At 40.9% G+C, this 25,208-nt stretch overlaps 1 protein-coding gene across 50 annotated transcripts in view; it reads left to right on the forward strand.

Annotated features, from left to right (window-relative positions):
- ARPP21 (cAMP regulated phosphoprotein 21) overlaps positions 1 to 25,208 on the forward strand; it is a 160,415-nt gene that overhangs the window by 35,229 nt on the left and 99,978 nt on the right. For 37 of the 50 annotated variants that reach the window (XM_070072941.2, XM_051858920.3, XM_070072942.2 and 34 more), the window contains exons 2-9: positions 9,280 to 9,457; positions 11,108 to 11,274; positions 12,250 to 12,291; positions 12,982 to 13,068; positions 16,989 to 17,133; positions 18,432 to 18,510; positions 19,257 to 19,316; positions 20,029 to 20,169. In XM_070072941.2, the coding sequence (XP_069929042.1) occupies positions 11,146 to 11,274; positions 12,250 to 12,291; positions 12,982 to 13,068; positions 16,989 to 17,133; positions 18,432 to 18,510; positions 19,257 to 19,316; positions 20,029 to 20,169 (683 nt within the window). In that variant the 5' untranslated portion in view covers positions 9,280 to 9,457; positions 11,108 to 11,145. Of the gene's footprint in view, positions 1 to 7,508; positions 7,779 to 8,178; positions 8,386 to 9,089; positions 9,196 to 9,279; positions 9,458 to 10,623; positions 10,761 to 11,107; positions 11,275 to 12,249; positions 12,292 to 12,981; positions 13,069 to 16,988; positions 17,134 to 18,431; positions 18,511 to 19,256; positions 19,317 to 20,028; positions 20,170 to 25,208 lie in introns of those variants that run through there. The other 13 variants (XM_017346774.4, XM_070072944.2, XM_089331290.1 and 10 more) reach the window with 6 other exon arrangements.

Here is a 25,208-nt window from a genome sequence, read left to right on the forward strand (position 1 = left end):
TCAGCCAGGTCCTCCCTCTGACGGCACCTGGTTCCTTGACTCCCAGCAGAGGAGGCATCAAACAAAACACTCTGCAACCCTTTCTTTGGTATTTGAGGTGGTGAATGGAGACCTCTTTTCTTGCAGTGTCTGAGGTTGTTTTATTGTTTCCATCTCGCGTCTATCATTTAAGCCAGCTTATAGGGACTTAATAAAAATTCCAACATGGCTACCCACTGGAATAACAGCAACCACAATATGTCAGTGTCAAATGATCTGTTTACCTTATATTTCAAGTGCATCTTTTTTTAAAAAAGGATTGATTGATTGATTTGAGAGAGTTGCAGAGAGATGGAGACAGAGAGAGGAAATCCTTCCGTCCTGCAGGAGCCTGGAACTTCATCAGACTCTCCCACATGGGTGACAGGGGCCACCCTCTGCCGATTTCCAGGATGTGTTAGCGGGATCTGGATCTGAAGCAGTGCAGCCTGGACCTGAGCTTGCCCTCCTATACGGGATACAGGTGTCCTAGGGAACAGCTTGACGCCCTACACCAGAACCCGGCCCCTAAGTGCATTCTTAAAGAAGTCTGAGGATGGTATAAAAACCATGTGTTGAACACTTATGTTTTTCCCTAGCAAATGTGTTGATCTCAGCCCAGTGGCTTTTTCATTTGCATGACTGTGTGTGCAGTGGCGTCAGTACAGGATTTTGGGTAACACTAACTTAGGCCATTTTGAGAAAGCCCGTAAGAGGTGTCAGAGCGGGCCCATCTGGTGAGAAGGTATTTTCCTCCACTTTGTGATATGAACACCACTGTGCCTGGAGTGGGTGGCACTGCACCCTGGTGGGAGAGATTCCACTTCGGTGAGAGGCCTGTGAGAGCCAGCCCTCAGAGGAAGCCTCACGAAATAATTAAAAGAAGGAAAGAGGGAAATTTGATGTATCTCGTGGATTTTTTTTCCACCTGGAGATATGAGCAAGGCCTATATATATATATATATACACACACACACACACAAATACATGTATATATGTATACACATATATACACACATACATATATACATATATATACATACATGCATGTGTATATATATATATATAGCCATTTTAACGATGACGTCATGCCCTTGACTGATGCCATCACTTTGTAAGAGCAACTCACAAAGTACCATGTGTGTGTGTGAGTCTTCATGGGTTCCAAACTTCCCTTTTACCTCTAATGATGTCTTTCTCATTGCCTCTGATTTTTGTTCATTTTTTTTTCAAATTGGCCTTCTTCAAGAAAGCCATAAATCTCAGGGTAGCTAGCAGAAGTGCATATTGTCTGTGTCACACACTTTAGGCCTTGAACTGTCTTGTGCGGTCACACCCTTTATATGTGGCGCTTCTCATCAGCTCAGTCACTCAATCACTGTGCACACCATCCCTTTCCTTCCGTAGTATTCTATCCAAGCGGTCACAAGACATGCCACACAGAAGGTGCTCAAGAGATACACCTGAGCTCATCCTGAAACGATAAGGACGTAGCCTCTTTAGACCCCGATGGACATCATGATTTTACTCTTGGCTACCTGCCCCTGGCTGCCGATGACAGGAAAATTTAACCCTTGCCACAATAGTTAATGAGTCTCTGAATGACTGGATATTTTGGCCCCTTGGTGGAGGAAGCAGTCACAGAGGAAAGCCCCCCAGGGATGACGAATTGGAATCAAGTTTAGCCTGGAGCAAATGCTACCGTGCACCAGACACTTTTCTCAGTACTGGGCTTAATACAGAGGTCAATAAAGCAGGCAAAAGGCCCCATGGTGTGGAGTTTAATTGTGAGAAGAGAGTGAATTTTGCCACTTGGTTCAAATGTTGAGCTTTGTGAGAACATGACTCTTCCTCGTTGCTGAGACCTGGGGACCCAGGGGTGGAAGGAGCCATCAGCCAGATGGCTTAGCACTGAAGAGGCGGGACACGCGTGCGGCTCGCGATCTTCTCCACTGCGGGCAGTGCACGGACACTGCTGTGAGGATGAAATGTTAACAGCCTGCGCGAAACATTCTGTCTCAAATTGCCCATGCAGTAGGTGCTCAATAAAAAGTCGTCGTTGTGTTATTGATGTGTTTAATCCTGTAGAAAAAGCTTGCTATCAATTATAGCCCAAACGCCCCCATGTTACCTAGAAACCTCCTCTGCCCCGTGTCCTGAAATATACACGTCACACCTGGGGTGGCAGCACCCACTGGTGTCCACTGCATCTCGCTCTTTGGCTTCCCGCCCTTGTGTGGGTGCAGCTCAACCCCTGGACCCATGGCTCCACCAGCCATAGACACTCTAGAGTCAGAATTTTCCTCTTTATTTTGGGGAAGAACCCCTTCTTTCCTATGCCCCTCAGGACAATTCTTTTTGCTGTTAGGGAGGACAATTTAGACAACTGTGTTGATTGCTTTAGTATAGGTTTGGTAATAATGACTTTGCTAAAAGTAATTCTGAAAATGCAACTTTAAGGCATGATTCATTCATTCATGGTATCAAATTGCCAAATTTTGACTTAAGGGAAAGCAAAGACTTTATTGTTATGTAAGTATCTTATTTTCCCTCATCTACATATAGGAAAAATATGATGTTAGTGGTCATTTAGAAAATCTAATTATGAAATTTGATTTGCTTTTGTTCTTTATTTTTTTAGATTATTTATTTATTTATTTATATGACAGGTAGAGTTTACAGACAATGAGAGGGAGAGACAGAGAGAAAGGTCTTCCTTCCAATGGTTCACCCCCCAAATGTCTGCAATGGCCAGAGCTATGCTGATCCAAAGCCAGGAGCCAGGAGTTTCTTCCTGGTCTCCCATGCGGGTGCAGGGGCCCAAGCACCTGGGACATCCTCCACAGCTATCTAGAGCTGGACTGGAAGAGGAGCAACCAGGACTAGAACCGGCACCCACATGGGATGCTGGCACAGCAGGTGGAGGACCAACCTAGTGCGCCACAGCGCTGGCCCCTGCTTTTGTTCTTTTAACTCAAATGTTTCTTCCTTTCTTCTTTTCTGTGGCAAAGGTCTCAGTCACTGAAGCACTTAGCTCCCATTGTGGCACCTGTAACTGTATCACATTTAAGTTCAACTATGTTGAAAGGACAGATGCTTCTTGTAGCAAAGAAGACAACAGCCTATGCCGACTATGCTGATAACGCTAAAAATTAATATTTCTCCTCCTCTCCTTCAAAAAATGCCTTTTCTCTTTGAGATGAATTTTTGTATTTTTTGAATCCTTCAAACCAGAGTTGAAAATATGCATTTTGTAACAAATCTTTGCTCCATTACAGGATACTTCCACTACAAATAACTGAAAATAAATCATGGCTTATTTTCTTGGAAAATTTTAAATGTTGTTTGAACTGAATTGAGATTCCAGAACCCCTACCGTCTGGGAGGTTGATTGCACTCAAGGGAGAGTACAGTTTCGGGGGATCATCCCTCCATGTAGCCTAAAGTACTAGCTCTATCGAGAGAAATATCTAGAAGAACTGTGTAACTCAGCAGGATCCCTACAAGATCTATTTAAGAACGTTTTTGTTTAAATAAAGTTCCTGGCTGGCGCCACGGCTCACTAGGCTAATCCTCCGCCTTGCAGCACCGGCACACCGGGTTCTAGTCCTGGTCGGGGCGCCAGATTCTGTCCCGGTTGCCCTCTTCCAGGCCAGCTCTCTGCTGTGGCCAGGGAGTGCAGTGGAGGATGGCCCAAGTGCTTGGGCCCTGCACCCCATGGGAGACCAGGAGAAGCACCTGGCTCCTGCCATCGGATCAGCGTGGTGCGCCCGCCTCGGCAGCCATTGGAGGGTGAACCAACGGCAAAGGAAGACCTTTCTCTCTGTCTCTCTCTCTCACTGTCCACTCTGCCTGTCAAAAAATAAAAATAAAAAATAAATAAATAAAGTTCCATGATGTCATTGTCCACAAGATCCCAGCAATGTTAGTCAACCTCTTGGGAAAGTAGCTTTATTATTCTTGGAGTAACAAGGATACTCCCCTCACATCTGAGATTCTAGCTTTATGCTTAAAGACTAGAGAGACAGCCATTTCTGTAAATTGCACTTATTCTGGTATAGTAACTATTCTCATTGTTCCACATTAAGCCATTTTTGAGCCTTCCTGCAAACCTGAGGACACCTTCTCTGGGAAGCACACAGCTGCGTGATTCCCGCATGGCTTCGGGAAAGGAGTTTTAATTATGGGAGCGGGAAATCGTGTCAGTCGCTATAAGACAGCGTTAAGACCATCTGATAACTTTGGCACGGGGGTTTTCAGGATTTTCAAAGTGAAGCACTAAGCATTATGTCAAATATATATGTGAGATTTTGAGGATAAAACCAAGGACAAAAGGCACTTGTGGTCATCAGACTTAGGACCCTCAGTTTCTGTGCAGTGCCTGTTGGTTCATTCTCAAGGAAAGAAAACAGTGGCCCAATGAAAAGCAACATGTGGGCCTCTCCTGCGTTGCTCAGGGGTTGCTTAGCATGGGCTGGTTGTCTATTTTGAGCTATCTCTAGAATGTGAGTTATTGGAAAGCTCTCTCTTCCTTAGTCAAAATAGCTATGTTTTTATAATCCGGCTCTGTGGCATATGGTGATGGATCTTTTCCAGATCATTGGATTTAATGTCAACTAGACTAGTGGATTCCAAGGTTGTCTCGCATTCTGTGGGTGTCTGTATACCTTCACTTTTATTTTTTCAAGTTTGCACCTGGTTGGAGATTTGTGCCACCGTTCTGAGTATGGATAAATCTTGCCTAGATTATTAAAAAATGATGATGGAAATGTAAAGTGGTGATTGCCCACATGGGTTATGGATGTGAAGGCCATTTAAAAATCCTTGAACTAGTTCCAGTGGTCACACTATCACACTAAAACCAGCTTTGATGCTCTCAAAACCTTGGCTTACTTTCTAACATGGCAATAGGACCATTGGCTCCAGTCTCTGTCATTGACTTTTGGACATAAAGTTCTTCTTATCTGCCATGAAACATATGCCAAAGCCTGGGCCAGTAGTGTGACAGAGCTAACGTTCAGCTGCTCCATTCTCTTCAGCTCTCTTATCCAGATTATTGACAGCCTGATGTTTGTACTGCATGAAGACCAGGTCCAGCTTTGGGCAACCAGTTTACAGACAGTTGTCTTTTTCAGTGAGAAGCAGTGTCTGTTACTCTTTGTTGAGGAAGGCACATTGCCGCCCCAATGCATTGTCTACGGTAGAAATGCAGACTGTGTCTGAACATTGCATTTTCCCTACTGAGGAATGCTATTCTTGTAATGTCCACATCGTATGGATAAATGGCACAATTTATGTTGCTAAGTGAGGACTACCAAGATGGTGATTTTGTGGATGATGGTGGTAGTGATTTAATTTCTTGGATGCCTATGTGAGTCAAGCACAAACTAATACAAGACAGTCATAGACTTAGTCTGTGCGCGTGTGTGCCTTCAGTATATCACAGGAAATTCTGTAAAGCAGGACACCAGTTTCATTGTTTGCGTTATCATTTTATGCCTTTCATCTGCAGCTATGTGCATTTATTTATTTAATTTATATCATAGTTAAGAATGAGAAAGACAGCTAAGTGGGGTTGTGTTCATGGACCTGAATATCATGGCATGATTTAGAACATTCTTGAACACAGTCAAAGATCTAGCAAGACTGGTTATGAAATGACGAGGTGAAACACTGGCACATTCTTCAGTTGTTTTCCTGGTATCAGACCTTGCTGAGTTTTAGAAGCATTCTTGTTCTTATGCATCTGGTATTAGGGCCAAAGCTTTGGCATCGGTTCCTTTCACTGTTGCAATTCTGCTAAATGTTAGCCTAGCATCTGGACTGTGTTACTTTTGCAGTTACTGTAATAGCTAAAGGAGAAAAAGGGGGACTGTGCAGAGGAACTACTAGATGCTTGTAGATACTGCCTCGCTCTGAGATTAATGCTTAAACAAGAATATCACTATTCCCCAAAACCCTAAAATAAAATCCTTTTCTTAAATGCCCTTCTAGGTTCTTCCTCCAAAATAGTTTTCGGAAATTTTGTCTATTGCCTGGTGGCTCAAGAATCTCACATAATGCTGTGCGCTCAGGTGACCAACAAGTTTAATTAAAAGGTGCAGCTCCTAGTTGAGTGTTTCTTATAAATGAATTGAGAGATAAAAAATGTTTTTGAGAGATTCACTGTGAAAATTTCTCACTGATGCTTTGTCACCCTTGGTGAATTTCAGACTTACTACAGACTTAGTTTGTGCACTGTATCATACATGTTGATCTAGATTCTAAGGGGCTACTTTCCAGGTTCTTAGTTTTGTTTTTTTGTTTTTTTTTTTTTTAAACTCTCTTTATCCTCAGTTTTGCACATTCAAACATTTTTGTGAAAACTACAATAAATTAACTACTGTGAGAATAAGATATTTTGATTTATATGATGTTTCAGTTTTTGAATAAATTGACAAATCATTACTGTCACCATGATATGAAAGTGGCTTTCATTTGTGGAACTATAATAGGATAAAAAAAAAAAAAAAGAACAGTATATGTGTAAGAAACTTCTCAGTTGTCCAAATAAACAAACCTTGGCTGTGTTATTTCATCCTAAAGTTATTTTGCTGATTTGGGGTAAGATTAGTTATCCCTGTCTTAATTTTTAGTACAAGTGTTGTGAGGAAAGTGACTAATAAAGCAATTCTCTCAACTCACTAATAGAATTCAACTGTAATTTTACATATCATTTGAGATATGATTTTTCTTTCCCTACACATCATCATAGGAATTAACGTGATACACTTGTATACACATTCATGCACACACATGCACATACACAAAGTTGGGACACGTCTCTTTGGTTGACAGTGTTGAAAGATAGAACATGTTATGTTTTGTAGTGTGCCTCCTCTCTCTTTCTTAGCCCGGTAATACTAATTGCCAAAGAAATAAGAAACAACATAAATATAATGTGACATGGTAATTATTTTGCTTATTTTCTTCTTTGTAAGTGATAGACAGCCCTGTTGATCAGCTTCCTGCATCTTGTTTTGTAAAGCATTGATGGCCTTTTCTAAATGCCACTTCAAACGTTATGGTTACAATAACATTTCCACTATAAGTCATTATAGTGAATTCGTTATTTGATTATTTTATAACAGTTGAGATTTGTTCAGAATATTTGCTAACAAAATCCTGGAGAAAAAACATCTGTTTATAGCGTTGGTTCTGTGTGGAAATGGAAGGAGTTGGAAGAGATCAAGATTAAATGGCAGTGGAAGAGTCGGGTTAGTTTGGCGAACAGAAAGCTGGAGTAGGGCTGATTTCCTGGCACTGGTTTCTTAGCAAAGAGAACAATTTTAATCAGCTACAAAAATATTTGTGATCCATATGTTCCTCCCTGCTCATTCCCATATGCCCATATTCTCTTTTATCTTGGTAGATGATGACTTTATGATTCAGGCATGCAAGAATAATACCTCGCTGACTTTAGAGCCCAGTGCTATTTCAAAACGTGTCCTGGTGATTACGCACACACACATACCCAGGCTGTTCCAGCTCTGTGCGTATCAGTTTGCTCTTTCTTCATGGGAGGAATTATATCTTGCATCCTCCCACTGACGCTGGACTTCTACATATAGGGCTTAGAGTTGGAAAATGCATTTGCATCTACCTGCTGGATTAAATGCCACTTTGCACATACAAGGGTCAGCAAAGGAGGCAAGAGGCTGCCTGATCGTTGATAACTTCATTCAACTCTGGAAAAGGATAAAAGAATCTAAAAGCATTTGGTAATTCCATCCATCACTCATGTTTATTCTAAGGCATGTTAGATAATGGACTTGTTAGTTAAATAGATCCTAATTTTAACAAATGATGACTTGTGTTTAATATCCAGTGTTAGTTATGATAGCCAAGATGAAATGGGTCAAAATTGAAAAATTAAAATTATTGTTGATTAGCAATTCATTTTTGTCCTAAATGCTTGTTTGCTCATCTCCCAATAGCTATATAATTTCTAACAGCAAAAGAAACATTTTAAAGTCAAATTATGTGTCTTAATGAAACATGGAGAAATCTAGAAATTATTGACTATATAAGCGATTGCGTTTTCTACAGTTGTTTTTCTCTCACACAACAAATAGCTTTGTAACCCAATATGTTGTTAATATAGCCACAGTAAAATCCTGTTGGGAGCCAGCCGGGCTCGTTTAAACTTGCAAGGAGGGGATAGCAAGGAGGAGGGAGAGAGGGTTTCTAATCTACGGGTGGAAGAACTGTGCTGCGTTGAGTTTCCAGAGCCAGGCACACGATGAAGAGGAGTGCATGCTATTGGACTTGGCAGACGTGCACCAGTGTAGACTTACAGCAAAAGGAAAGAGATCAAACTTGGCTTTGGCAAGTGCTATTAGGAGCCCACCTCTGTGTTTGTGTTCAGTCTGTCTTTGCTGCCGCTGCTGTAGGAGTTGTGAGACAAAGAAAGTGCACATTATAGCATGGATTGTTTTCAACGGGCTCTGAGTTTGCAAATCTGTTGAGTCTCTCTGATAGTGTTTCCTTGCTGTCAAACAGAATGCCCAGCTGGCGGTGGCAGTCTTGATGGGAAGGGAGGGATGTGCATAGACTGTGTTCACTACGCCACCAGAATATTAGGAGCTTTTCTTTCCAAGCTGTGGGAGGAGAGAAAAGCGCATTCTCAGCCAAGGCAATGTGAAAGTTTTCCTTAAAAAAAAAAGAAAACTTTTATAGATAATGCCTCATTACATCAAAACTCCTAAATATACATCATTAAGGTAACTTTCCTAAAGATTAAAAAAAACACACAGAAATAGCATTAGATTATATCATTTTTTAAAAAAAAGATTATATCATATTAATCTATAATTAAGACAAAGCCTTTCATTTAAAAAAAGAAGAGACAAGACTTTTGCTCATAGGTGATCTTGATTCTCATTGAGGCAAACACAGAAGCTTGTTTTTTTTTTTCTTTTTCTTTTAAATACGAAGTGCGAGATTTCACTAAAAAAGGTTAAAATTGAAGTGAGTAATCTCGGGTGCATAATGCAATTGTTAATTTTAGCTCCTTGCGTGGGTGCCGCTCTGACTTGAACAGCCGGCTGTAGCCTTCATTAGGAAGAAGCCGGCAGCTTGAGACAGGTGGAGCTGGATAGAGCTGTGAACGTGACTTGCTGGAAGCTGGTCATTAGTGTTAGCAACCAGTCTTGTCTATTTCATCCTTCGCCTTCCCATGATGATTGCAATGATTGTTATTTACTTTTCATCTTTTTTCAGGTTGACGATGAGGTGTCACACTGTGTGAAGGGAGTCGCATGGAGATGAGCATTCGGAACTGTTAATGGGGACATGGGACTCCAGTTGTCTCTGATCACTTGTGTGGATTTCCCCGGTGTAGAGCGACAGAAGCCGCTAGTAAGTCGCCAAGACGTACTGCAGACAGTCTGCGTGAAAGGTAAAGGTCCTATTGTCTGACTGTCACCCCATCTGTCTTTCATTAGTAATGTAGCGATGCGCTGGTTTGCACAGGACACCTCACCGACCATAACCCAAACAGACAGGATTGGTGTCGGGAGCACACTAGGCTTGTACTTTGTAAAAGTGGGACTCAGTGTGTTCACTCCATTTTAAATCTGATCCGATCTGTTATTTCTTTCAATTTTCTTTTTTACCAAAATGGTCTGAAATGCAAGCTGCTTGCCTTTGGGAAACGGAACTTTTTATTTTGTGAACTATACATGTTGAATGCAGCTGATTTGAAATCTATCACAATTCCCTGGATCCTGAAACTCAAAAGTGTTCACTACGGATGCAAACCTCTGTCCTGTAGGAAAACTTTTCCTTTTACATTCCCAGAATCCTTTGCCAGATGAGCCTGTGTATTTCACAGATAGCATTAAGTACCATCTGTTCTGTCATGGTAGATTTTTACAGATTTGCAATAAAAGTCGCTGTGGTTTAGATTTTTCTCATGCTCCATGGGTCTAGTTGGAAACAGAGTCGGTGCCTCAGTAAATGGTAATTAAACACTCTCAAAGAAACACATCAAAACACTGATTTGTCCAGTAATGCTGACCATTGTAATGACTAGGCGTGGGACAGTGATTGGGAATTTTTTTGAGCAAAATGGCTTTCTAAACTACAGCATCTCTCTTCCTCTTTCTCTCACTCCCTCTTTCCTTTATTTCTTCCTTCATCCCTTCCTCCTTTTTTTTTTTTTTCTTGCAGCCTAAAAAAATGTGAAGGAAGTAAATGCTAAATTATTCATGAGCCTCATTTGACAGCACATCAGAAGGGGAAGTGTCAGGGGTTTTATGGAGGTAGGGAGAAAAAAATAATAACAGGCTTTAACTTTGAAAAGCCATTTCCAGTCTGTGTTGCAGTCTATTGTGAGCGTGCGGGAGCGGGTGCAGTTGCGATAGCTTCATTAGAGCTGCCTGCCAAAGACTTCCTTCTGCAGGATCTTGCAGCACCCGCAACTGACACAAGCCTGGGAAAGGGGCTTATGCTTTTAATAATGTAGCTGTCAGTTTGCAGCCTGGAAACGTTGACCCTGCAAGGTTTATTACCAGATTTAGGTCCTACATTTAGACTGAGTTATTACCTCTTTGACTGATATTTGCCCCCTTGTAGAGAGGATGGCATTTCTCATACCTAGGGAATGCTGAAGTTTGCAAATAATTTTGAGTCATCTTAGAGCTACTACAGAACATCAGTACCACCTCCTGATTCAGAAGCAGAGAATCGTCTGTTCAAAAGTTGGAAAAATATTCTTTTTATCTTCTTCCACTTTGTGGTGGGGCATGGGGACTGGTACTTGTGTGGGAGTCTTCTGTTTCCACTTAAGATTTGTTGATCCATCTGGAAGGCAAGGTGAAGTCACAAGTGAATGTGAAGGTGTGGACAGGGTGACCACACCTGCCTCTTGGATGTGCCTTAAATACTTGATTCCATCTTGTCTGACTCTGCTTCTCTATGAACTTAAGCAGGAATGCCTGAGTTATTCACTTGAGTTCAAATGCGAAGGGAGAACTGAAATCTCTCAAGGATAATAGTCAGTATTTCGCCTGCACTGATGTTATTTTCTGATGTCTTAACCTTCTAGGTCATAAAACCTTGTTCATTTAATTTACGTCTGGGAGGATGTCTGAGCGAGGAGACCTGAATCAGGCGAGAGTGGAGGAAGGAGGGACGGAGCCAGAGCCGGCTGCCCCTGAAAATGGCATCGTTAAGTCGGAAAGCCTGGACGAAGAGGAGAAGCTGGAACTGCAGGTGAACTGGAGAGCCCGCATCCCCCCGCGTCCCCCGCGTCCCCCTGCGTCCCCCCGCATCCCCCCGCGTCCCGCTGCGGTTCTGGTCCTGTATTTCCAGACTACTTCGGTGATGTATTTCTTTTCTGGAGAGTTTGGCAGCGTGCTTAGACAGCCACGAAATGCTGATCCTCTCCTTTCCCGTTTTTTCAACATCCCCCACCCTGACAGAACTGGGTTCTAAAATGCCTTTTTCCAATGAAAAGTACCCAAGGAACGTATTTAACTGATGGATTTTCACACAGCGTGCTAGAACCAATTCCTAGACCCCCTTCGGGTCTAAGTGGGGGCTTTAGACTGGATGAGATTTCAAAATGGGTTTGTTATCCTATGGAAAAATGAGGCCCCAAGTCATAGTCGACTAAGAAACATCAGAGACATAAGTCCTTTGACCTGCATGGGCATGAGAAAATTCATAATCTGCTGGCAAAAAAGCCTCAGCCCTAGAATTCACAGCCAGAGAGAGAGAAAACACTAGAAGACATGGCGGTCAGCTGGAATGACAGCAGGAAGTGAAAATGCGTTAGGAGTAAATACGCCAGGATTGACAACTGAAAGGGATTTAGTGAGAGAAAATACTCTGTACCTACAAATAGGCTGCAGGTGTCGGCTCTCTTTGAACTACCAACGTGTTAGCTCTCCTTCTGTGCCCTGATTAGCAAAGGCAGATAACCGCCTAAGAGCCATGCAGCTTCAAGTCTGGTTTTCACCCTCTACAAGTTGCCACACTAACACTTAAATTGTCAAATGTCTGGGGAAGCGGTCCCTAGTGATTATAATACCGTATCGCTGTGCTGGTTTCTGGACTTTAGACAGCGGTGACATTGTTTCTTTATCTATCTATCTATCTTTCATCTACATCTCTCTCTCTCTTTTTCTTTCTCCCCTAACCTCCATGGTCTTTGGCTGACTGTTTTATTTTGTGTCTAACACTCAGAGGCGGCTGGCAGCTCAGAACCAAGAAAGAAGAAAATCCAAGGTAAGGTTCATGACCATAAAACTGCATATTTCACATCAGAGTTCAAAGGTTTGCCAACAGTTCAGATGGTTTTGCGAGGATTTTGTGCCAGATCCCAGTTGCACGGGTGCTGCCTTGCCTCAGATGGCGTTGTTTTCACATTTATCTTTCTCACTCCATTGTGCTTTGGGGTTAAAGCATTTAGGGTTTGAGTAGCTAATTGCAAGGCTGTGTCTTTGATCCTGTTTCCACACTTGAAGATTTGTCTGCTTTTTTAGCTGCTCATTTTACTGTGATTTTAAGTAAAATTGGTCTCACCCATTGATTTCTGCTTGCAGTAAGCAGGTACTTCTGTTTAAGACACATTGTCAACCTTTGCAGCATGTTCTGAGTCAAATCAGTGAAAATTAATTTTTTGTCATTTTTTCGCCACTGTACATTCTCATGAAATGGCAGCAATTTATTTTTTGTGTGTTTCAGTGCAATGGGCACAGTTACCTGGGTGCTGCTTAAATTCACCTGCATCCCTGTTAACACAGTGTTCCGATGCTTCGAGCCAATGTGGGCAGTGCCGAGTGGCAGCTCTGACGTTGGCTTTGAAGATCTGACTTGGGGCAGTCACGTGAATGTGGAGGTGGTCAGTGGGTCCGAGGATGTGCTCTGTTTGTTTCCTTTATTGCTTCTCCCTTCCCTTTCTTCCCTCCCTCCCAGTCAGGAGCCGGCAAAGGGAAACTGACTCGCAGCCTTGCGGTGTGTGAGGAGTCAGCCAGGCCAGGAGGTGAAGGACTGCAGGATCAGGTACAGCCCCTGTCTTTATGCTCAGCTGCATGCTCGGGATCCGCCTTTGTGTGCATGACTGTTCGCCCGGAATTATGCAGCATTTTGGGGGAGAAAAATACAACTGGAGAAAGAGGATTTTCTGGCTTCAACCTGTGTTTGTGAGACGTTCTAAACTAGTTTAACAGTTTGTCACCAAGTATTACATTTGTTTTTTTTCCAGACCCTCTGAAAACTGCCAGTGAAAAGGAATTCAAAAGAATTTAGGTTAAAACTTAAGTAAAAAAGCAAGCACAGTAGTGCTGAGTTTCCTCAAAGGCTCTCTCTTGATAAGGCTGAACCAAATATGGTCTTAAATCTTCCATCTCCTTCCTCGTTGGAGATGGCTTACCTCTTAGCTCCCCCAGATGCACTTGCCTATAAGAAACCCAGCTGTTGGCTCACGGGAAACTTAGGAAATAGTAAATGAGGTGCATTGGATTTTGGAGAACTATTTTCTAATGGCCTTTGATAGAGATCTTTCAGTATTGCAAACAGTGTCCCAAATGAATCTGAGCTGATGGTGAATTTAAGTTAACATTATTAATATACTGCTGCATATCCTTACCGTTCTGTTTGCTCCTTACAGCAAGATTATGAGACTAAAAGTTTAAATTGCAATGAAATTCTTGTCTGAGAAAATGGGAAACTTCAATTCATATTTATCTTTGTTTGCCTTTTAGGCATGGCATTAGCTCTTATAAAGATAGTCTTGCTGCTGAAATTTGCTTATTTTTTTCAGAGGCTGAGAGCAGTCAAGGCAAAAATAAAATAATCTATCTGAGCCCAGGGGAGGGAAAATCGACTAAGACATTATTTTTGTTTGGTTTTGTTTCTGCTGGTCTCTTTTTAGTTTAATTGAAATATTCCAAATTCTCTTCATGAATACAGAGAGCATGAGAGCACTTTCTTTACAAGGACCAAAAATAAATTCCTTATAGATCTTGTCCTAAGAGTATTTTTTTCCCTGGATCCATTTCCTTACCATGCCACTCATGTCATAAGGCACGGACAGGCTGTCTTTCAGTAGCCAATACTATGTTTTCTACCACATGCTTTATTTTCCTTGAGCTCTGAGAAATGTGTGGCTTTTCTTCTGCATTTATTTGTGCTTCTATCCCTAATGGAGATTGAAGAGGGAGAATAATGTGAATATCATGGCTTGTATTATTCCATGTGGATTGATAGCTTGTAATGTACTGCCCATGAAATGCGTGAACGCTGCAGAGTGACAGACCCTGGGAGAAGTAACGCCTCCATTGCCCCCACTCCTAGTGCCAGGCAGGGGGGAGCAGCCGTTAGAGATTTAATCTGCTTTCAGTCCCATTTGACAAGGTACCAGGAGGAGAGATTGTTAAGAGATCGTCTGTATCATAGTGCCCATCCTGGACCTGAGTCTAGTTTATCCATACAATTGGTGCAGAGAAGTAAGATGCAAACGGTGCTTTGCTCCTGCTGGTTCCAAGCTCAGAGACCAAGACCAGCTTTGTAGGAGAGAATTAGAGCCTGCAAGCTTCCCTTCCCCTAGCTGAAGAGGGGTGGGAGCAGGGCACGGATAGCAAATACCCAGACACACATACATGCAAGTGTTTGTGCTACTTTTGGTAGAGAATAAAGAAGCAGACCTTTGAGTTTATATGCAATGCCTTCATTAGGTACCACTGGCACTTACGAAATGTGTGGACGGAATCCCAGAGAACGCTGGTGGAAGTATACAATGTATGGATTGTATCGCTAAACCCAATGTGTGTATACTTTGTTCACAGTATTTGGAAAACTGCCTTCATTTTCCTGTGTGGGAAAATCTCTTGCTACCTGTATTACTTGATCTCGGACCCATACCTGATGGTTTAGTCTGTCCTTAAGTTAAAGGAATTTTGCTTTTCTAATGTTATACTATTTACCAACCAGTGTACTACTGCAATTTGAATCATTCTTTTATTGTTGTTGGATATAACCTTATCCTGTACCGATGTATTTATTAAACTTGTATTTTATTATTGAGTATATCAATAAAAATATTAAAAAATGACAGATTGTTTTCTACCAACTCTATAGCACTTTTGTGTGTTCTTTCAACAGCGTAATGTAAACTTATGCACAAACCAATTTTTTTTCCCTCAAGTATAGTAGCTGTCAACACATGGCATCAGTTTGGACATTTTTTTTTTTTTTTTTTTGTGGTGGATGTTGGTCAGCCATTGCTTTTGCATTTGTAATATATTCTCAAGCCTCTGTGACTTTTAGATTCAAACTTACAGAGGCTGGATGATTCAGTCGGTTTGGAAGAAGTAATGAGACCTCTTTCATGGTCTGAGTACCCTCAGTTTCCCCTTTTGACCAACTGACCCACCAATTCTCCACACCCCCTCCCCAAGCCCAGCCGTGTTTTCTGAGCTGGAACTGTTCCCTCAGTTTGCTTAGCTGGTAGAAGCAAATCATAACCTTAGAAATGGCCTGAACCTTTGCAGATTAAGACTTTCTGTTCCAAAGCATGAGAGAAAAGTTTCAATAACAAATCCCACTGCATTTTACATATTTTATAGCTGTCCATCCCTAGGGTAAATGTGTGGAAGTCAGAAACCCCAATGGAAATGGGCGCAATTCACCTCTGTATTATGTCTTCCCAAGCATGGTAGTTTTGTTCCAGCCAGAAGTTTACAATGAAGCCCTTCCCAAGAAAGAAACTTGTCTTAGGCAGGCTTTTGTTTTGTGCTTGTGAGAGTAGCCAGTTTAACCAAGGGCCAGGGGGAGTTCTGGATCAGCCAGTCTAAGGAAGCACTTCAGTTCAGTCACATGTAGAGGGAGCATTAGTTCAGTCTCAGTGAAAGACACTTAGTCACTGGGAATATTTTTTTCTTGCATCATAAATTTTAATGTCACTTGTGGAAGCCAGCTTTCCCAACATGTGATCTCTTACATAAGAAGAAGTGGGCTTAATGTTGGGTAATTTGTCATAGTTTTAATCATAGCATAATTTTTTCAAAAAAATTTTAAAAACATGATTTGGCTTATTCTTCTTCAAAACAGAGAACATGGTATCAACTAAATGACTAATATATGAGAGTTCATACAAAATAATCTGTTTTTAGTGCAAAATAAATGCAAAAAAAATAGATCCCACCCTGATACCTATTGGCCAAGCGCTGGTTGAAGAGGATCTTGTAGTTTGAAGAGGATTAAGTGCTATTAAAGTAATAATATTAAATAGTTACATGCAATTTATGGAAAATATAATTCTACTTCCTACCTTTTCCTAAAGGCAATGCTTATTATGACTACATGTTCAGAAGATTTACTAATGGGATTTGTAACTAGTTATGATCAAAATCTTCATCTAATATTCCTACAGTTACATAGTTTTATTTTTCATGGAAGTAGAAATCATCGTTGGCATGTTTCTAAAGTAGGCTTCTTATTGCAGATTGGCTGTTGGGTGTTCTTTATGTCTGGTCTGTCTGTAATTAGGAATATAATATCCGTCTGTCTGTGTTTGTGTTAATTTCTCCTTAGAAGGAATTATAGAAGAGAGCTGCAGAAGCTTTTTTTTAAAGAGAGTGAATGTGATACCAGTTTACTTATAAAAGAAATTTTCCTAGGTGTTTAAAAATAGAACTGTTGAGAAAATAGGGTTGTGATCTACCGGAGTTTAGCTTGGTTAAAGTTAATATTCATGAGGCAAAGTTTTAATGCTAGGTTTTTCTCATGCCCTCCCATTGACTTCTGAAGTTTAATCCACCTTAAAGGGCAATTACTTTTCTGACAGGTTTAATTTTTTAACATTTAAGAAAAAATCTGCACCTGGCTTTCATGTTCTTGTACTCAGTGACTTCTATGCAAAATGGAAACCAGATAGAGATTATTAAATCTGGCCCTAAATTATTATATTTTTTCCCCAACAGGAATCAATTCATTTACAGCTTTCCAGTTTCCCCAGCCTACAAGAGGAGGATAAATCTAGGAAAGATGACTCTGAAAGAGAAAAGGAAAAGGATAAAAACAAAGATAAATCCTCTGAAAAGCCCAAGATCAGAATGTTATCGAAAGGTGAATGTGAAAACATCTCCTTAACTCACTCATTTGGGGCACACAGGTAGCCACAATAAATATCTCAGACTTCACATGCATAATGACTTCCCACCAAATGCTGTGTAAAATTTTGCATTTGTATTTAGGTGTATGTAAAAAATGTGGACTTGATTTTCTTTCTGTTCATGTTGTCAATATTTGTGTAGCTAGAGAGATTACTTTTAGAATTACCTTTTTTGGGGGGGGGGTGGTTTAAATTTGAGTATCCAGTTTTTTCCATGAGAAGCTTTTACAAATAAACATAAACTGCTTTTAATTCAAATTTATTGCTTATTTGATTTGAGGGATAGTAATGATGCATTAGGAATTCTTAATCAATAAGTGATGTGGTCACCAAAGCACAGATGTATATGTCAATTAAATGAATGACTGATATTTCACCTGGCGCAGATGAATTTTATCTCTGCACCCACATAACATCATATAATGTTGTACTAAATAAAAAAGACAAAAAACATACTTTTACTTCACTAAATAGTTTTCCCCAAAAAAGTCATTCCTTCATATGACCACAAATCCACGATCTGGACCTTTCAAATTGTTGTCATACATATTGTACAAAACAACACCAAGTTAAGCCAAAATAGCACCATGACTCATTAGCTTTGCAGTAGAATTTTTTTTTTTTTAAATCACTGGCAGACTAGGGCATCTGTCTAATCAGGGGGATCGGCAATGGCAACCACTGCTAATATCATGCCCTATCTATCTCTTTCTAATGGTTGTCTCTGCTTCTGAACATCTGAAAACCAAGGTATATTGACCCCTAAAAGGGTTTTAGAAAGTAAACTTTCCACCACGTCAGGAGATTTGCAAAGCTGGGAAGTAGTTAGGGCCCTTGTATGCCCTGTACTGGTTAGCAGTGAGAGTGGGACCGTCTTGCACAGAACCTCACCGTGGGAGCTCAGCCCCTGAGCCGTCTCTGTCACGTGCCACCTGTGCTCTTGCCGATTTACCGCCCGCGGTGAGCACGCGGTGTCTGGCTCCACCCTGCACCTGCACTCAGAGGGCGCCCGCTTCCCTCCTGTGACACTTGGGTCTGTCCACCGTCAGGCGTCCCTCAATGGTGTCAGCTTCTGAGCCACATTTCTGTTCTGATGTGATACTGCCGAGTTTCTAGCCTTGAAATAAATATGCATACAGATAGCTGCTTCTAAAATTTTCCTGAGCAGGAGAGAAATGGGAAAGGCTGGGGCATTTTCCACCCCACCTTCCCACTACCATTCCTGACAACTCCATCTTGCTCTTTGTTTCAGATTGCAGTCAAGAATATACGGATTCTACAGGCATAGACTTACATGAATTTCTGATTAACACATTAAAGAATAATTCCAGGTAAACTGTTATATAAACCCCCTACTTCTAGAAGGTCAGGTAGAATATTACAATCAAGTTTATTACATCATTTCTTTTTTTAATTTTTGAGATCACAGATTTTCATTTACATTATAGCCAAAGATTTAATGCTCTGCTAAGTAGAGATTTCTACAAGTAAAATGTAAAAATTAATCCAAACACTTCTGAGAGGACAGTTGTCAAATGTCGGTTCCCTCCCTGTTTTCTTGAACTATCTCCTGTATTTTCTCTGTTCCGTTAATGGCTTACACGTTTACACTTTGTCAGTTTAGTATCTAGGTAGTCAATACATTATAACTTACACTCTGCTTTCCAGATCACACAGAGGAACTAGAGAATGAAAATTATTAATATCAAATAAACCCATTATGCATCTTGTTATGCAGTTAACATATCTATCCACAGCAAATACTTACACACTGCTTTGTTCTAGATTCCTATAAATTTAAAATATACTACTTATTTGATGTGGTTTATGGCCATGTCATGATCTACATTAAGAGTACAAAGTTTAGATATTACAAAATACTTGGCAAATGAGATAAGAAATAATAAACAGAAAGAAGTAGTGTGTAAACACTCGGCCGAGTGTTACATAGAGAAGTTGTGTATAGGTGTGTAGTCATATACATTTAAATGACCTTTTCTACGCATGTAATGAGCTATTTAGATCTTTGAGGATGAAGAATACATAAATCTATATCATTTTAACATTTATTTTGCAGGGACAGGATGATACTTTTGAAAATGGAGCAGGAAATTATTGATTTCATTGGTGACAACAAGTATGTTCACTTACAATGCCTGTTAATTTTATCATGGGTCTTAGCTTGGTGTTTTGGTTAAATTATTCATTCCAAAATGATGTAGGGCTACATAATATGTGTCTTTATTTGTAAAGCAGGGATGTTACTGGAGTGAGGAGCTGTACACTGACGGGAATTGTTGCTTGGCCCATGTGTGCTCCTGCTTCTTAAATGCCTGACAAAAGGGCTGTGAACAGGGGGCCACTGATCAGCATAGAGTAGCTGTACCAGGGCACGACCCTTTTCATTTTTATTATAGTTTTTTAATGGGCTCCAGCTGGCTGCAGTCAGTTATGCCTGAAATAATTGTGCTGCTTTCGGCATGAACCGTGTAATGACACATGTCCAGATAGGCATCTGCAATCACCTATTATGTCACATCATTTGTCCTGTGCCTGGCTCCGTTGATAAGGTACCATGGACTGAAATAGAACAGTCTGCCACAAGCGTCAAGTTCTCTCTGGCAGGAGAAATGTGTAACTGGGAAACAAAGATACTTATTGCAGCGTAATCAATAAATCTATAATAAGTGGAAAATTTGTCTGGAAATGAGGACATTAAGTAATGCCAGAAATGAGATAGGCTTGGTAGCCGGAATGAAAGAGAAACAGTTGTATGTGTGCACCTGTAAGACCTACTGTGGGCAAGAAATAAAAATGCTGACTCCACTTTCTCTTGGACTCTGTTCCAGTAATCATTACAAAAAGTTCCCTCAGATGTCATCGTATCAGAGGATGCTTGTCCATCGAGTGGCAGCTTACTTTGGATTGGATCATAATGTGGATCAAACAGGAAAATCGGTTATCATCAACAAGACCAGCAGCACCAGAATGTAAGCCCTATGACAGTATTTACTTAGCATTCTCTGTTCCTCTTATGGATTCATTTATAACAGCACAGTGTAAAATTCAAAGTACATGACATTTAAAATGTGCAGTGTTATTTATACGCTTGCTCTTATCAGCAGTAGTATGGCATTTATCTGCAGAAGATTATCTGAGAACCAGAAAAGTCTGCAAAATTCAGACAATAAAGTAGATTTATTTCTTGGTCTTTCACACAGCTCCTGAATTTTCTGTCTTGCACCAATACCCCTTGAAACTGCATATAAAATCATGGGAAATTTTTTGTCAAAATATGACTCAATTCGAAAATGGACATTCTTAAACAATCATGACATATGCAGGATAATTGTCTTTTATTATTATTATCATTCTTATTATTTTGGTTTATAGTCATCTGTCCTATAGTGGTTTCTAGAGTAAAATCAAAACAAAACAAAAGTCAAAGAAAAAAAAGGCCTCTGAACATGGAGCCTAAAATCCAATTCTGCTTGCTTGAGGGGTGACTTGGAGCCAGCCATTTAAAATCTGGCTTCACAGAGTTTTTGTGGGTAGAGCGAGGGTTCTGGGCTAGATGGTATCTGAGTTTCAACTCCAAAATGAGGATGGTCGCTTCTTTCTTTTCCTGCAAATGCTTGTGTGCTTTTATCTTAATATCTTGTCATCATCCCCTTCAGTCGCCAAAGCCTAGTTACATCAGTAGTCATTTGCTTTAAAACTTGGAGATGTCTCTCTTGAACCCGTACGTCTTTTGAGTGTAGTGTGAACTACTTCTATAGCTCAGGGCAGCGTAAACTCAAAAATTATTCCCATGTAAGCCTTCTCTTTTATAATTCCCCCTTTTCACGCTGTGTTTGGTAAACTGTGTAAATTGCACGGTCTTTAGGAATGCCCCGGCAGGGAAGGGAGCCTTTGTGTCCAGCGAGGAGTGTGGTTTGAAATCGTCTTTATCACCGGCTCACCAGAGGTCAGGACAAGTGGAGGTGGAGAGGAGGCTCTTTGTCCACTGGAGCACCACTCTGCTCAGCAGAGGCAGTGGGCAAGTCAGAGTGGAGTAAGCACCCACCCGACAGCTGGGCCCAAGCTTAGCTATTATCCCAGGGACTCTGAGAGCTCTACTTCTCTGGGTTTCAAATTACATAGATCTGCAGGACAGATGGAAGTGGATAATGTGTAAGGGCCCTTGAAACGTCAGAATTATTTGGTCCTGTGGTTGCTGGCAAAACGCATTTTAAAACTTGTCATCTTCCCACTTTGTCTGATTGTTGATGCATGTGCCTCCTAGTCTGAACACTGGTGGGAATTAAAGGTCACTGTTTTTAATCCTGTACATTTTCTCTCTCCATCACATACTCCTATTTGTTATTATTGTTGTGTTCTTGTTTTCCATTCTCTAGTCTGGTTTTTCTTATGGCTTTCAGATAACAAACTGCAGGGAAATGTTGATTGCAAAATAAAAGGAAACAATTGATTGCTTTCTTTTTACTTTCCTCTTTCTCTGTAATGCCATAGCAAACACGGAGAAAAAAGTCCATAGGTCAAACACATTAAGTTTCATGCAGTTTCAACTAGTGGATGATAGATTTATTTTTATTTCACACTGACTTTGCAATTGTATAGTCAAGAACACAGATTTGAGATCCAGTTCCCTAAAGAATACTTTTGGGAAAAAATTAAGCATTGTATAAACACTCTTGGTAGATTTGAATGATGGTGCTCAGCCTGTGTTGTCTTATATGGTAACTATATGTGTCTGTTTACGATTTAATCTAATTTAAGGTAATGCATTTAAATAAACTTTAAACTTCAACACTTAGTTCCTCCATCAGGCTAGCCACATTACAAGTGCTGATGCTGGATAAAGCATGTAAAGTGCATGTCCTCAATTTCAGAAAGTCAGCTTTTCTCTAAATCCTGTGTTTCCTGAAATCCCACATACCACTAAAAGATATATTTTGTCCTTAGAAACTGTTATTTTATGGCTAGTGAGCATCATATTAATTGAATTCACTTCAAGAATAGCCCTCTGTCTTCATTTTCTTTTTGTGACCATTTGAAAATAGAACCCTCCTGGTGACACCTTCAGGAAGCATGGGAAGTGCGTGCAGAGCGTGGGCAGCCCCCTGTCGCAGGTGGGGTTGTTAGGGAGAAGAGCAAGGCTCGGTGTTGCCTCATTCTCTCCTTCTGCACACTACCTTTTGTGAGTCAAATCATTCCTCAACAAAAAAGACAGATGACCACAAGTTATGAGCTTTCTAGACATCTCCTTAAGAGTAGAGATACACAATGTTCAGTCTGCAGCTGGCGTGTCCTAGTGTTCCATTCTAGACACAGATCAGAGCATCGTCTCTCTGCGCAGCTCTTGGTATGCAGGGCAGCCGTGGTGTTGGTTCAGATATAACTGGCGTCTTTTAGAAGAATTAAAGTGGACCAACTGAATGTTCTTTCTCAAATGGTAACCAGTTACAGTTTTCAGAATCTGAATCATTGTTGGTAATTTCAGCAGGAGAGAAATACTTTGTAGGAAGTTATATGTTTGGTTTTAAGATTATGTTGTCATGCTCTTTGGAGTGCAAGTACAAAATGGAGCATTCTGACCAGGACATTCTAGTTAAGCCCTAGGTGGCTTGGTTTTCCTCTGGTTTTTGAAAATTTTAGAGTTGTTACCAGGATGATTGACAAGCGATGGATATTGGAAGCCATGTTAATCTAGAAATAGTGTAGGATTGAAGTGTTTTCATTTACTTAAAGAGGGAGGCTGAGATGGGAATTTCTCATATTGCTCTCTTTGAGTGTTGTGTTCAGGGACTGCCTTCTCAAAGAATATAGTTGTATGCTACTCCAGTGCAAATACATGCAAATTCATACTCCAAGTGGCATTGTAGGTTGGGAGAAATGTACAAAAATGTGGTGAGGAATGAATTAAAATGTGAATTGAGGACATAAAAATAAACTAGGAGGTTGAAGGAGAGAAAAAACTTTATATTGATTTTAAATTTATTGGCACATAAAGTGCTCCTCTCATAGGGATGTGTTAATAAGTTTAACTGTCTGTTGAATACTGGCGGGATTTATTCCCCAGAATAAACTCATTCAAGAAAGTATAGAATTCACTTAAGAATGTTAAGTTTGCATGGAAAGAAAACGCTTTGGTCATGATGACCCGCTCTGTGAGCATTATACCTGTGTGCTACCCCGACCTCCACTGCTTTCTGTAATATCCTCAGATATAATCCATCTGCCTTTCATGATGGAAAGAATTTGTCTCAGGCATACTTCTCAGTTAAATGATATCTCTTACTTATTATAGCATTACCTACGGGGTATTTTATCTCTTGTTTCATGTGTGTTATTTCATTTACTCTTTTTTTTTTTTTTTTTGTGACAGGCAGAGTTAGACAGAGAGAGAGAGAGACAGAGAGAAAGGTCTTCCTTCCGTTGGTTCACTCCCCAAATGGCCGCTACGGTCGGCGCACTGTGCCGATCTGAAGCCAGGAGCCATGTGCTTCTCCTGGTCTCCCATGCAGGTGCAGGGCCCAAGCACTTGGGCCATCCTCCACTGCCTTCCCCGGCCACAGCAGAGAGCTGGACTGGAAGAGGAGCAACCGGGACAGAATCCAGCGCCCCAACCGGGACTAGAACCCTGGGTGCTGGCGCTGCAGGCAGAGGATTAGCCAAGTGAGCCATGGCACCGGCCTCATTTACTCTTAAATATATATTCACAACATAAATACTTTTAGTCCTCTTTTTTTTTCAGAAGAAAATGACACAAATGTTCTGTTGTGAAATTACAGAGGCAATTATTAGCATGACTGGGATCCAGTAAGTCAGGATGGCTAATGTCAAGAATAATTTTCTTAAATAAGCTAACTCTCTTTTTATTTTTTGAAAGATTTATTTATTTATTTGAAAGTCAGAGTTACACAGAGAGGAAGAGAGGCAGAGAGAGAGAGAGAGAGAGAGAGAGAGGTCTTCCGTCCGCTGGTTCACTCCCCAATTGGCCGTAATGGCCAGAGCTGAGCCGTTGCAAAGCCAGGAGCCAGGAGCTTCTTCTGGGTCTCCCGCACAGGTGCAGGGGCCCAGGGACGTGGGCCATCTTCTACTGCTTTCCCAGGCCACAGCAGAGAGCAGGATCGAATGTGGAGCAGCCGGGTCTCGAACTGGCACCCATCTGGAATGTGGGCGCTTCAGGCCAGGGCGTTAACCCGCTGAGTCACAGCACCAGCCCCTCTAACTCTCTTAAGACAAAAGGTTTCATAAAGTATTGAGCAAAGACCTCAAGAGTATTCAGAGAGGCTGGGAATTCCAGCTCTTTTAAGTCATTTGTTGTCTGATAAGGAATAGTGACTGATGGATAAGATATCTTTACTTAATGGAGGGTTAAGCTTATGATTATAAAATAAACTGAAAGTATATCATTAAAAAATTAAAGAATAAGGAAGGAGGAGAACAGGAGTGTGGGTGAAATTTGTTCACCTTATCTATGTAAAAATGAAGTTTTTTTTGAAGTTTATCTCAGTGAGGTCAGTAAATAACAACCTTCCAACAACTTGATAGTTTTTGCCAAGTTTTCAGTGCTATTGCTGCTACACAATGTGATTTCTCTTGTGAAATGATACATCCGCTAAATTGAAGTCTCTCTTTTACTCCATTTCAGTCTTTTTTTTCCCTGTTCATAGGCCACATCTGTCAATAATGTTAGTGTAGACCATGAACCTATTCATTGTGTTATTACAGAATTTCTGCCACCAGCGTCCTGATTGTTCATCTCCTGACTTCATGTCACACCCACAAGAGCATCAGTGTGAAGGGGGAACAGTGCAAGAAGAAAAGGTAGTGAAGTCAAGTCGCCAGAGGCTTCGTGTTAACCCACTCTGGGTTTGTGAGGGGCTGGTAAATTCCTACTGCAAGCAGAGATGTCAGGGTCTGGCAGTACTGAGGTATATACATGCAGACTTCGCAGACATTAGAAATAGGTGTCCAACAGCTACCCAGCTTCAGACTTGGCTCTCTGTGGTTACATAAAAAA

The sequence above is a fragment of the Oryctolagus cuniculus genome, chromosome 4 (genome assembly GCF_051225735.1).
Source record: "Oryctolagus cuniculus isolate XC-2025 breed Fujian yellow rabbit chromosome 4, ASM5122573v1, whole genome shotgun sequence".
In the NCBI taxonomy this organism is placed as follows: Eukaryota; Metazoa; Chordata; class Mammalia; order Lagomorpha; family Leporidae; genus Oryctolagus; species Oryctolagus cuniculus.